Below are 13974 nucleotides of genomic sequence, written 5' to 3'. Positions count from 1 at the left end.
ACTGATGTACCATGACACCCAGGTCTCGTTGCACCTCCCCTTGTCCTAATCTGCCGCCATTCAGATGTGTTTTTGCCACCAAAGTGGATAACTTCACATTTATCCACATTATACTGCATCTGCCATGCATTTGCCCACTCACCTAACCTGTGCAAGTCACCTTACAGCCTCTTAGCGTTCTCCTCACAGCTCACACCGCCGCCCAGCTTAGTGTCATCTGCAAACTTGGAGATATTGCACTCAATTCCTTCATCTAAATCATTAATGTATATTGTAAATAGCTGGGGTCCCAGCACTGAGCCCTGCGGTACCCCACTAGTTACTGCCTGCCATTCTGAAAAGGAACCGTTTATCCCGAACCTCTGCTTCCTGTATGCCAACCAGTTCTCTATCCACGTCAGTACATTACCGCCAATACCATGTGCTTTAATTTTGCACACTAATCTCTTGTGCGGGACCTTGTCAAAAGCCTTTTGAAAGTCCAAATACACCACATCAACTGGTTCTCCCTTGTCCACTCTACTAGTTACATCCTCAAAAAAGTCGAGACGATTTGTCAAGCATGATTTCCCTTTCATAAATCCATGCTGACTTGGACCGATACTGTCACTACTTTCCAAATGCGCTGCTATTTCATCTTTAATAATTGATTCCAACATTTTCCCCACTACTGATACTGAAGTTGAAGCATAGTTAGTCTGTGATCAGTACTAGACATCTCATATGTATTACTCAGTTCTCTGATATCTGTATCTACATGCAAATAAATAATCTGACTCATTTGTTTGAAATGCTCCTTTGCTTGATATTAACAGGATCAACTCAGAGAATTTTTGATACCGTGCATTGTGATAAATGGAAAACGCAAACCTCACATTGTCCACTACAAATTGTATCGGAACGTGGAACCACTAGTGAAAAATCGTGATGGCCTGTTTGAAAAATGTTTCCCAGTGAATTTAAAACTTGCTCACAAGGTATTGGGGAATTCCTATAAAATGTTGAGTAGTTTTGGCTTCTGGGATGTTGTTGAGGTAAGTGGAACAATACTATTAAAATTTATGTGCAATATATATGCGTTTATAAAACAAAATCTTAAAAGAAAATCATGCTAAGTACCTTTTCATTAGCAATAATTAATTATTGAGTCATATCTTTAGACTTATTTATGGAGTCTTTGTATTAGAATAAAATTTCATTTTAATCTCTTAAAAGCTGTACTAGATATTAAATTGAGATTTTTAAGATCATCTTGTGAATTAGCTAGCAGTTCTTTACAACTATCCCAGTTACATTTTAGAAATTGTGTTCACTGCAATATTTCACATGTATGGGACATTTAATCAATTTTGCTTATTAAAATTGCTTGATTATTAGAATGTCTTACTGGAAAGGAGTATGCAAGATATTGTATTTTCCATCCTTTCCAGTTTAATTAAGGCTCAATTGATTAAGGTGTAGGCTCTTAAACAAAAGAAAAATGTGTTCCTTACGTAGAGATAATCCTCAGCTGCTCCCTAACTCCAACTCCAACAGGAGTGTGCCAGAGGGCTATGAATTAGGCCAGGAAGAGGAGAAGAAGGAGACTTAGGCCACAATCCTCCAGCCTGACATTTTGCCTCCAAAGTTTGTGGTATCCCAGGGCAGATAATAATTTCTGATAACTTGGGATATATGCCTGTGAGGAATATCTTATGCATGTACTGGGTTATTCATGGGGTTCTTCATTCCATCCCCTTGCTAGTCTCCCATATTCTAGCCTACGTAAATTAGAGGTGATCCAAAACTCGGCTGCCCGTGTTCTATCTCGCACCAAGTGTCGCTCACCTATCACCCCTGTGCTCGCTGATCTACATTGGCTCCACTAGTTCTGGCTTCCTGAGCATCCAGGATTATAATCGCTTAACCATTGAGGCCGTGCCTTCTGTTGCCTAGGCCCCAAGCTCTGAACTCCCTGCCTAAAACTCTCCACCTCTCTATCTCTCTCTCCTCCTTCAAGATGCTCCTTAAAACATACCTCTTTGACCAAGCTTTTGGTTACCTGCGCTAATTTCTACTTATACGGCTTGGTGTCAAATTTTTATCGCATAATACTCCTGTGAAGCACCTTGGGACGTTTCACTACGTTAAAGGCGCTACATAAATACAAGTTGTTGTTTTACTGAAGCCTGACGAGAACTATACTGAACTGGTGAACTGAGAAAAGGCTCTGGTTTATATTTCTCTGTCAGGTGGCTCTGCAAATGGAACTATCAATGAACACCTGCTGCAGACACTGACTGAACATAAGAAATAGGAGGAGGAGTAGGCCATATGGCCCCTTGAGCTTGCTCCGCCATTCAATATGATCATGGACTCAGGTCCACTTCCCTGCCCGCTCCCCATGACCCCTTATCCCCTTCTCGTTTAAGAAACTGTCTATTTTCTGTCTTAAATTTATTCAATGTCCCAGCTTCCACAGCTCTCTGAGGCAGAGAAATCCACAGATTTACAACCCTCTGAGAGAAGAAATTTCTCCTCATCTCAGTTTTAAATGGGCGGCCCCTTATTCTAAAATGCCAGCTGGAACAAATTCATACCTCTCAGGAGGTCAGCAATCCCAAATGACTAGTGATCTTTACACAGAAACATCTGGTGGAACTTTACCCCGCCGCCTCCCCGCCCCCAAAAAAATAGGTGGGTTTGGGTTAGTGAGATATGAAAATGTTAAAATCTCATACACAAACCCAACCCATCTCCAACCGACCCACTTCTGGTTTTAGGCGTGTTGGACATTTATAAATTATAATGAGGCTGCGTGCTTCAGATTTAACCTATCTTCCAGGTTTAATCCTAGCTTGCCGGATTACCCGGGCCTTGGGAAACCCGGCAGATAAAAGGACAGGAGGACTGTTTCATGGAAGAGGTAAGTGCCTTTACAGCACTTCCTCCCGGCCCACCAAGTTTACCTATTTCCCTGCCTGCCATCGGACCCCCACCCCCTGGCACGATCAGGCCGCCCACCCCTGCCGGGACCGGCAACCACCTCGCCACCCATTCACACTAATCCAGCTGCAGGCTCCCTACCTGCTGCTAGCCTGCAGCCTCCTCCGGAGCATTGCCTGCCCGACAGGGAGTCAAGCCTGTCAATAAGGTTTGCTTCCAGACAGGGAACCTACTGGAAAAAAACCCACCCTGTGATGCTAAAACTGCACAGCATGCCTGACCAAAACACCTCCCCCCCCACCCCAGCCCCTGCCCCTCCCCACCCGCCCTGCCCAGTCCCGCCAGTCAATGTCATGTATTCAACCAGCATTGTAACCCATGTATAAACTGACCTAAGTTGTACACTGACCACTAGGTGGGAGACACTCCTAACCTGGACCTTCAGGTATAAAAGGGGAAGCTCCACCCACCTTCATCACTTGAGTGCTAAGGAATAAAGGACAGGTCACAGACTGACCTTCTCTCAAGCATGGGCTTCGTGTGCATTTATACTGTATAGTAAGGACATATCAATGGCGACAAGAAACTGGGATTTAAACCACGCGAGCATGGCCAATAGCAGAACAGACGAGAGGTACTGTGTTAAGGAATGGTTGGGACAGAGATTCAACATTGTTAAAGCAGCACACAGTTCTCCAGGCAGACAAGGGCAGTCGGGCATGCCCCAACATATAGTCGAACCCAGAGGGGGAGTTCGACAGAGACAATGGCAAGCTGAACGGCGATTCACACCATTGCAAGGGACAATGTGGCCAGTAATGGGGCCATCAACACCTGTTAATGGTGCACTCAAGGACAATAACAGGGGCAGTCAGGGACGATCGACTGGCAAGGGACCTTTTGTTTCAAACCGCAACTCATGCTGGAGGCGTGGAGGCACACACTCAGCCGGAGTTTGCAGAGATGAGCAAAATACCTGCAGAAATGGACACTGGGGGAAATCGCTGGAAGCTGAAGTTCAGCGAGTTCGTGTGGAGCACGTATACAGTTCATACACCAGGACACCACCGCTAATGATGAAAGTGCTCCTCAATGGCATCCCAGTATCAATGGAGTTAGACACAATGGAGCCAGTCCCTGATGGGTATCAAACAGTTCGAAAAGTTGTGGGCATCCAAGGCTAGGAGGCCAAAATTACCGGCGATTGACGCACAGCTACGGACTTACACAAAGCAGATCATTCCGGTGCTAGGCAGTACCACGGTAGTCGTGACCCACAAAGACTCGGAGAACAGACTGCCACTCTGGATTGTCCCAGGGGATGGTCCCGCACTACTGGGGAGGAGTTGGCTTGCTGTCATGAACTGGAAATGGAGCGATGTCAATGCAATTTCCTCTGTGGAGCGAGTATCATGCTCACAGATCCTGGACAAATTTGACTCATTATTTCAACCCGGCATTGGCACTTTCATGGGGGCCAAGGTAGTGATTCACATAAACGCGGACGCCAGGCCAGTACACCACAAGGCCAGAGCGGTGCCGTACGTGATGCGGGAAAAGATAGAAGGCGAATTGGACCGCCTGCTGAGGGAGGGCATCATCTCGCCAGTCGAATTCAGTGACTGGGCGAGCCCGATTGTGCCGGTGCTCAAGGCAGATGGGTCGGTCAGGATATGTGGCGATTACAAGGCCACCATCAATCGGGTGTCACTCCAAGACCAGTATCCGCTACCGAGAGCGGAGGACCTCTTTGCGACGCTATCCGGTGGCAAACTTTTTTCAAAATTGGACCTGACCTCAGCTTACATGACCCAGGAGCTGGCGAGTGAGTCGAAGAAGCTGACCACCATCACGACACACAAGGGGTTGTTTGAGTACAACAGGTGTCCGTTCGGGATTCGCTCGGCCGCCGCGATCTTCCAACGAAATATGGAAAGCCTCCTCAAGTCGATTCCAGGGACGGTGGTTTTTCAGGACGACATCCTCATTACAGGTTACGATACTGAAGAACACCTCCACAACCTGGAGGAGGTGCTACGCAGACTGGACCGGGTAGGTCTGCCACTGAAAAAGGCGAAGTGCGTCTTCCTAGCTCCAGAGGTAGAATTCCTGGGGATGAGGGTAGCAACAGACGGGATCAGCCCTACTGCGTCCAAGACGGAAGCGATCCAGAGAGCACCCAGACCCCGTAACACGACGGAGCTGCGTTCGTTCCTGGGGCTCCTGAACTATTTTGGGAACTTTCTTCCCAAATTGAGCACGCTGCTAGAGCCGCTACACGTGCTCCTACGCAAAGGTCGCGAATGGGTCTGGGGGGACAGCTAGGAAAGGACTTTTAATAGAGCACGCAATTTGTTATGTTCCAACAATCTGTTAACGCTATATGACCCATGTAAGAAACTTGTGTTAACGTGCGATGCGTCGTCCTATGGTGTCTTGTGTGTGTTGCAGCATGTCAATGCCAAGGGTCAGTTACAACCGGTAGCTTATGCCTCCAGAAGTCTGTCCCAGGCAGAAAGGGGCTACGGGATGGTAGAAAAGGAGGCACTCGCATGTGTATTTGCGGTAAAGAAAATGCACCAGTACCTGTTTGGCAGGAAATTTGAGCTGGAGACAGATCACAAACCCCTAACGTCCCTTTTGGCCGACAACAAGGCCATAAATGCAAACGCATCGGCCCGCATACAGAGGTGGGCACTCACGTTAGCCGCCTATGACTACACAATTCGGCACAGACCGGGCACTGAAAACTGCGCCGATGCACTCAGCAGGCTCCCACTTGCCACCACTGAGGGGGCTACCGAGCATGGTGCTGAGATGGTCATGACTGTTGAAGCTTTCGGAAGCGAAGGCTCACCCGTGACAGCCCGTCAGATTAAAGTCTGGACAAATAGAGACCCGCTATTGTCTCTAGTCAAGAAATGTGTCCTGAATGGGGACTGGGCAGCCACGTACAGGGCATGCCCTGAGAAATTTAAACCATTTCACAGGCGCAAGGATGAACTCTCGATTCAGGCCGATTGCCTACTGTGGGGAAACCGCGTAGTCATGCCCCAGATGGGCAGAGAGGTGTTCATCAGAGAACTCCACAATGGGCACCCGGGCATTGTCACGATGAAGGCAATTGCCAGGTCACACGTTTGGTGGCCAGGGATAGACGCAGATCTGGAACTTTGTGTTCGCAGGTGCAACACGTGTGCCCAGCTGGGCAACGCGCCCAGGGAAGCCCCCCTTAGCCCCTGGCCATGGCCCGCCAAGCCTTGGTCACGCATCCATGTGGACTACGCAGGTCCTTTCATGGGGAAAATGTTTTTGGTTGTAGTAGACGCCTACTCCAAATGGATCGAGTGTGACATTTTAAATTCAAGCACATCCTCTGCCACAGTAGAAAGTCTACGGGCAATGTTCGCCGCCCACGGTCTTGGTCAGCGACAATGTCCCGTGCTTCACAAGCACTGAATTCCAGGACTTCATGGCAGGCAATGGAATTAACCATGTTAGAACGGCACCGTTCAAGCCGGCCTCAAACGGCCAGGCAGAACGAGCAGTGCAGATAATCAAACAGGGGATGCTCAGAATCCAAGGGGATTCCCTACAAACCCGCTTATCATGCCTCCTGTTGGCCTATAGATCCCGACCACACTCGCTCACAGGGGTTCCACCCGCAGAGCTACTAATGAAAAGGACGCTCAAAACCCGGTTATCCCTTATACACCCCACCATGAAAGAAATTGTCGAGAGCAGGCGCCAGTCACAATATGACTACCATGACAGGAATGCGAGGGCGCGATGTATTGATGTAAATGATCCTGTTTTTGTCCTCAACTATGCCGCAGGGCCCAAATGGCTCGCAGGCACTGTGGTTGCCAAAGAGGGAAATAGGATTCTGGTAGTTAAACTTACCAATGGACAAATCTGCCGCAAACATGTGGATCAAACAAAAAGGAGGTTCAGCAACCCCATAGAAGAAGCAGGGGAAGAACACGATATAGAGTTCACTCCACCACAGGTGACCGAACTCCGGGACCAAAGGGAGGAGAGCCCAATCACTGTGGGCAGTCCGGACAGGCCTGAGGCATCGCAAACAGCAGACACTCAGGCCAGCGCCCAACAACCGGAGCCCCAACTCAGGCGCTCTACAAGGGAGCGTAAACCACCAGAGAGACTCAACCTGTGATCCCAATAAGACTTTGGGGGGGAAGGTGATGTCATGTATTCAACCAGCATTGTAACCCATGTATAATGTGACCTAAGTTGTACACCGTGAGAATACTGACCACTAGGTGGGAGACACTCCTAACCTGGGCCTTCAGATATAAAAGGGGAAGCTCCACCCACCTTCATGACTTGAGTGCTAAGGAATAAAGGACAGGTCACAGACTGACCTTCTGTCAAGCATGGGCCTCGTGTGCATTTATACTGTATAGTAAGGACGTATCAGTCAAGATCAGAGCCATTGTGTTTTTAAACAATTACATTGTTTTGGACATAGAAAGAGCATGAATAATGATTGTTCAATGCTTTATCCCTTAACTGACTAATATTTGCAGCCAACTTAACTGTTGTAATAACTAGTGAACAATACATCAAGAAAACTTCCCCTTTCCACCTCCATTCTGAGGCACGTATAACTCCCTTAAATTTAATTGAAGACATCATAGAAGCTGAGGAACTCAAAGATACCTGATTTACATATATACATATCTGTGACTCAGAAATCAATTGGCCGCTCTTTGCTCTGACAGAACATAATCAAATTAGAGTGACTTCAGTCACAATGTCACATAAAGAAATATTAAGAGAATATAGTTGATTCTCTGTGCGTGAAGACCAAGTGCTAGAAATTTGGCTTCATTGCGCCCGTTTTTTCAGTGCTACGGTGCCGTTTTGTGTCCACGCAGAATCCCATTTTGGTGAAGGTATTAGCATTGACGCTGGGATTGTGCGCAATTAGTATGCAGAGTAGGCAGATCCTGACGTCAATCAGCGTGTAATGTTGATTTGACGCCACCGCTGCCCTTTTCGACCTCAACGCTGGAGCTAATACCTTCTCTTAACCTTGCACAGCATTCAGCAGCAGAAAGGATCCCACACCAGTGCTATTTAAAGGGACGATCACTTACTACACTTTAGTTGCTAATTGATTTCTACTAACTGTTGCTGAGTTTGAACATGTGTTTGTTGCTTTCTAGACTTCTTTAAGGTTGCTTAAAGTCTACAAGGAGTGATTTTGCATGTGCTCAAGGACTTGGTACTGACTTACAAGTGATCTGCTCAGACCAACTGCTCCCAGACATGGGTGCAGTAATTTGTAACCCCCTTGGTCTGCAGCATGACAGGGAGAATGAGCAGAGGCAACACAGAGCAGGATAAACTGCTAGAAGAGGCAGGAGGAGGAGGGGAGAAGGGCTCTCAGCCGGAGGCCATATCCACCCAGGGTCTTCAGGGAACAATTCTCCTACCTCAACTTCAGCGACAAACAGTGTGTGTGATGTCACCAATTTACAACGGAAGTGCTTACAGAAATCTGCCACCTGCTGCAGGCAGACCTGCAGCCTCAGTCCAGGGCGAGGATAGCAATGCCAGTGGCTGTAAAGGTGACTGTGGCCTTGAGCTTCTTTGCGTGGGCTCCTTCCAGGCTGAGCAGGCGACATTTGTAACATCTCCCAGTTTGCTGTCCACTCCTGTATAAGGGAAATGAGTGAGGCTCTGTATGCAAGGAGAGCTGAATACATTTCATTCTCTGTTACCAGAGAGAAGCAGGCAGAGAGAGCACGTGGCTTCGCCAGGATAGAGGCTTCTCCATGGTGCACGGTGGCATTGGTTGTACACACATCACTTTGCGGCGTTGCATCTCAGTTTGGAGATGTACCACAACTGGAAGGGATTCCACTCCCTCAATATCCAGCCGGTATGCGACCATACTCACCGCATCATGCAAGTCAATGCTAGGTATACTAGCAGTAGCCATGATGCCTTCATTCTCTGGCAGTCCGCTGCACCATCAGCATTTGAGCCACCGCAACAAACCAGAGGGTGGCTTCTGGGTGACAAGGGCTATCTGCTGACCACCTGGCTCATACTCCACTACACTACCCAACCACATGTGGGCAGCATGCATATAATAGAATATTATAAAACAGATCATTAGTGTCCTTAAACAAAGCTTCCACTGCCTGGACTATGGAAGAGCATTGCAGTACAGCGCGTCTCAAGATTCGTCGTGGTCTGCTGCATGCTCCACAACCTCGCCATCATGAGGGCACAGCCTTTGCCATCAGGTATATGGCATCCAGAGAAGGATGAAATGGAAGAGGAGAAGGAGGAAGTGAAAGAGGAGGAGAAGGAAGTGGAAGGGGGAAGGCCTCTTGGCCACAATGTTACCAATAAAGCCATCACAAAACAAACATTCCAAACCAATTTTATGAATTACACCATTACAATGGGCTCAAGTTTCAGCCTGAGTTGCTCCTATTTTTTTGGAGCAACTAGTTTAGAATGGAGCAGCTTAGAAATTGCAATTCTTGGCATTTAGTTTGCTCCAGTTCGAGTGAGTTGGAATAGCTTCATTTTAGAACAGATTTTGTTTTTCAAAAGGGGACGTGTCCAGCCACTTACGCCTGTTTTGCAAGTTTAGGCAGCGAAAACTTACTCCAAACTAACTTAGAATGGAGTAAGTGTAGATTTTTGTGCACTCAGAAAAACCTTGCCTACACTTTAGAAATTAGGCGCAGGGAACGAGATATAGGGAGGGGGGAAGGGAAATTATGGAATTTAACAAGCATTTAACACTTTCACTTCTACAAATAAAGAGCCACCCTGAATAATAAATGATAAATAAAGCAAATAAAAAATACATTTAATCTTTCTACCTGTCTGAAGCAGCAGCAGCAGCAGCCTCCGAGCTATGAAGATTTAGGCCATTCGGCCAGGGGACAGGGGCGGCGTCAGATCACCCACAGCGACGGCAGCAGCAGCCTCCGAGCTGCGAACACTTAGGCCATTCAGCCAGGGGACAGGGTAGGGGTACAAAGCACTGGGAGGGAGAGCCAGCCAGCCAGCCAGCAAGTTTAAAAGTTTAATTTATACTTCAAGTATGGGTGCTGCATTATCAACACCACAGGTTATGCAATGGTTCTCCATCAATTCACTGCATTGGAGAGAATTGATTAGAGCTCACCGCACCAGGAACATCATAGCCCGTAGGCTGATAGGCAGAAGACCTTACCCACGTCGGCAATATCGAGCCAGGCGTTCGTACCTGGATATGAGCGAGGCTGATTGTTTCAAAAGGCTGCGTTTCCACAGAGAAGTTGTCGTTGAGATCTGTGATATGCTGAGAGCAGATTTACAGGCCAGAAGCAGAACGCCGACTGCCTTGTCTGTTGAAGTGAAGATTACAGCTGCACTTTCCTTCTATGCCTCGGGATCTTTTCAAGCTACAACTAGAGATGTGTGCACCATCTCTCAACGTGCAATACATGCCTGCGTTTACTAGGTCATGGCTGCACAGTATGCGCAGAGGAATGACTTCATCAAGTTCCCAATGACTAGCCAAGCAATGCATGACAGGGCTATGGGCTTCTCCAGGATTGCTGGCTTCCCAAAGGTACAGGGCTGCATTGATTGTACCCACATCGCCTTGCGAGCACCTGTGGAGGATTCCGAGGAGTACAGGAATCGAAAAGGTTTCCACTCCATCAATGTGCAGCTCGTGTGTGACGACAAGCAGCGCATCATGTCAGTCGATGAGAGATACCCTGGCAGCACCCATGATGCATTCATCCTACGCGACAGCATTATATCTGACATGTTTGAGCAGCAGCCAGAAGGACAGAGCTGGCTACTGGGAGACAAAGGATATGGCCTCGCCACCTGGCTCATGACGCCCCTACGTGTAACACGGACGGAAGCTGACCATCAGTACAACATGTCGCACATTGCGATGCACAGCATCATAGAGTGAACCATTGGCATCTTGAAACAGCGTTTCCGATGCCTGGACCATTCCGGAGGCCACTTGCAATACTCTCCTAAGATTGTCGGTCAGTTCACTGTTGTGTGCTGCCGCTGCATAACTTAGCCATCATGAGGCAGCAGGAGCTGGTAGTGGAACCAGAAGACCCACTTGAGGGGAGAGTGCCTGATGATAGTAATTTGGAAGAGCAGGATGAGAATAATGATGACGACCAGGAAAGCATGCAAGTGCCTGATGCCAGAGCATGAGGTCAGAGGAGGGCGGTCCATCGTGCTCCTTTAACGATTGCTCGAGCCCTGCGCCAGCAGCTCATCAGGGGAACGCTTCAATTACTGATGCCTGAGGGCTCTGTGGTAACTGTTGTGCATGGAAATGTTTATTTTTTGGAGTTGTTCCTATGTTGTGTTGTGTTAATGGAAATGATTCAGTTTTAATGAAAAAATATTTTATTGAAAAGTTAACGTTAGTGTAATAAAATATTTGTTGTATCAAACTTTACTTTTTAATATGATTCTTTAAGATCACTGAAAAACTTTAAGATTACTTATAAAGTTGTAAAGTTACAAAAGTTACAAAACAATTTCAATTTGAAAAACATTATTACAGTTACATCAAGAACAAGAACAAAAGCAGCAAAGAAAGGCTGCAACCATCTCTCATCCACATCTCTGTGAATGTTCACTTCTTCATGGGGATGTCATTTGATTGGCCAGGCTGTGTGCCCTTATTGCAGCAGCTACCTCTACGAGGGCCGGTGTCGACACTCGCATGCCCTCCCTGACGGCCTGTGCTGTTGCTTGCACTCCCTCTGACATTCCCTCCCTCATTTCCTGTGTCATTACTGCTATTTCTCTCATCAGTACTGTTACCTCTTCACCCACTGCTCTGACACTGCCTACGAGTGATCGGGTAAGGCCATTGCTCTCCACACCCAATGCCACAACCTGAGCCACATCTGTTGCACGCTGCATCTCAGGAGAGCGTGTTTCCAATCTCCTTCTCCTCTGCTTGGGTCTGCCTCACGACACCACTCCACTGGGAGCCATGGGCTGGGATGGTGGGACCCTGGGTGTTTCAAACAGCAGCACTCAAGTGGAAGCCGCAGGCTGGGATGGTGGGGTCCTGGGTCTTGCATCTGGCTCCACTCCAGTGGGAACCGCGGGTTGGGATGGTGCGACCCTGGGTCTTGCATCCGGCTCCACTCCAGTGGGAACCGCGGGGTGGGATGGTGGGGCCCTGGGTCTTGCATCCGGTACCACTCCAGTGGGAGGTGCAGGCTGGGATGGTGGGGCAGTGGGTGGAAACTGCTGCATTACACCAGCAGCACCACTGGGACCCGCAACATCGGAATCTGTGAAACCATGGAAGGTGGAACCAGAACCTATGGAAGTGGGAGGCGCAGGCTGGGACGGTGGGGCAGTGGGTGTAAACTGCTGCATTACACCAGCAGCACCACTGGGACCTGCAACGTCGGAATCTGTGAAACCATGGAAGGTGGAACCAGAACCTATGCAAGGGTTTGAAACACTGATGTCCGCTAATATGAGCTCATAAATATTAAGTTGGAAGGTCTCCCCTGAAGACATTTCATGTCCACGCCTGCAGCCACCCTTGGTCTGGATCATCCTCTTCTGGTTCTTCTTCTGGATCTTCAAGATCTTCAGGATTGGCATGATCATCTGCAAAATAAATCAGAACAGTCAAATGTTTAGCAGCAGAGGAGGGATTAGGATGAGTGGCATGAGTACTCTCACACATAGCAGGTCAGGCAGCAGGTTGCTTTGAAGGGCTACGATGCATTTTCAGGACTTACCCTCTTCCTCGCGTGTGGGCCCAGCTTGTGCTGTACTGATTGCTTTTCTCCATGTACGACTCATCATAGCAGCTGCCCTCTGTTCCAAGGGTGTCAGTGGATGCAGATTTGGCATGCCTCCTCCGAGAAATATAGAAACATAGAAAATAGGTGCAGGAGTAGGCCATCCGGCCCTTCTAGCCTGCACCGCCATTCAATGAGTTCATGGCTGAACCGGCAACTTCAGTACCCCATTCCTGCTTTCTCGCCATACCCCTTGATCCCCCTAGTAGTAAGGACTTCATCTAACTCCTTTTTGAATATATTTAGTGAATTGGCCTCAACAACTTTCTGTGGTAGAGAATTCCACAGGTTCATCACTCTCTGGGTGAAGAAGTTTCTCCTCATCTCGGTCCTAAATGGCTTACCCCTTATCCTTAGACTGTGACCCCTGGTTCTGGACTTCCCCAACATTGGGAACATTCTTCCTGCATCTAACCTGTCTGAACCCATCAGAATTTTAAACGTTTCTATGAGGTCCCCTCTCATTCTTCTGAACTCCAGTGAATACAAGCCCAGTCTTTCTTGATATGTCAGTCCCGCCATCCCAGGAATCAGTCTGGTGAACCTTCGCTGCACTCCCTCAATAGCAAGAATGTCCTTCCTCAAGTTAGGAGACCAAAACTTTACACAATACTCGAGGTGTGGCCTCACCAAGGCCCTATACAACTGTAGTAACACCTCCCTGCCCCTGTACTCAAATCCCCTCGCTATGAAGGCCAACATGCCATTTGCTTTCTTAACCGCCTGCTGTACCTGCATGCCAACCTTCAATGACTGATATACCATGACACCCAGGTCTCGTTGCACCTCCCCTTTTCCTAATCTGTCACCATTCAGATAATAGTCTGTCTCTCTGTTTTTACCACCAAAGTGGATAACCTCACATTTATCCACATTATACTTCATCTGCCATGCATTTGCCCACTCACCTAACCTACCCAAGTCACTTTGCAGCCTCATAGCATCCTCCTCGCAGCTCACAGTGCCACCCAATTTAGTGTCATCCGCAAATTTGGAGATACCACATTTAATCCCCTCGTCTAAATCATTAATGTACAGTGTAAACAGCTGGGGCCCCAGCACAGAACCTTGCGGTACCCCACTAGTCACTGCCTGCCATTCTGAAAAGTACTCATTTACTCCTACTCTTTGCTTCCTGTCTGACAACCAGTTCTCAATCCATGTCAGCACACTGCCCCCAATCCCATGTGCTTTA

The 13974-nt window shown here is 48.0% G+C and overlaps 1 protein-coding gene across 4 annotated transcripts in view; it reads left to right on the top strand.

The window, feature by feature from the left end:
- ak9 (adenylate kinase 9) overlaps positions 1 to 13974 on the top strand; it is a 702269-nt gene that overhangs the window by 547829 nt on the left and 140466 nt on the right. For 3 of the 4 annotated variants that reach the window (XM_070885675.1, XM_070885672.1, XM_070885674.1), the window contains one exon: positions 816 to 1034. In XM_070885675.1, the coding sequence (XP_070741776.1) occupies positions 816 to 1034 (219 nt within the window). The remainder of the gene's footprint in view (positions 1 to 815; positions 1035 to 13974) is intronic. The other variant, XM_070885673.1, reaches the window with a different exon arrangement.

This window comes from Pristiophorus japonicus, chromosome 7 (genome assembly GCF_044704955.1).
Source record: "Pristiophorus japonicus isolate sPriJap1 chromosome 7, sPriJap1.hap1, whole genome shotgun sequence".
In the NCBI taxonomy this organism is placed as follows: domain Eukaryota; kingdom Metazoa; phylum Chordata; class Chondrichthyes; family Pristiophoridae; genus Pristiophorus; species Pristiophorus japonicus.
The sequence above is the reverse complement of the archived record's forward strand: the minus strand, read 5'-3'. Positions and strand labels throughout refer to the sequence as shown.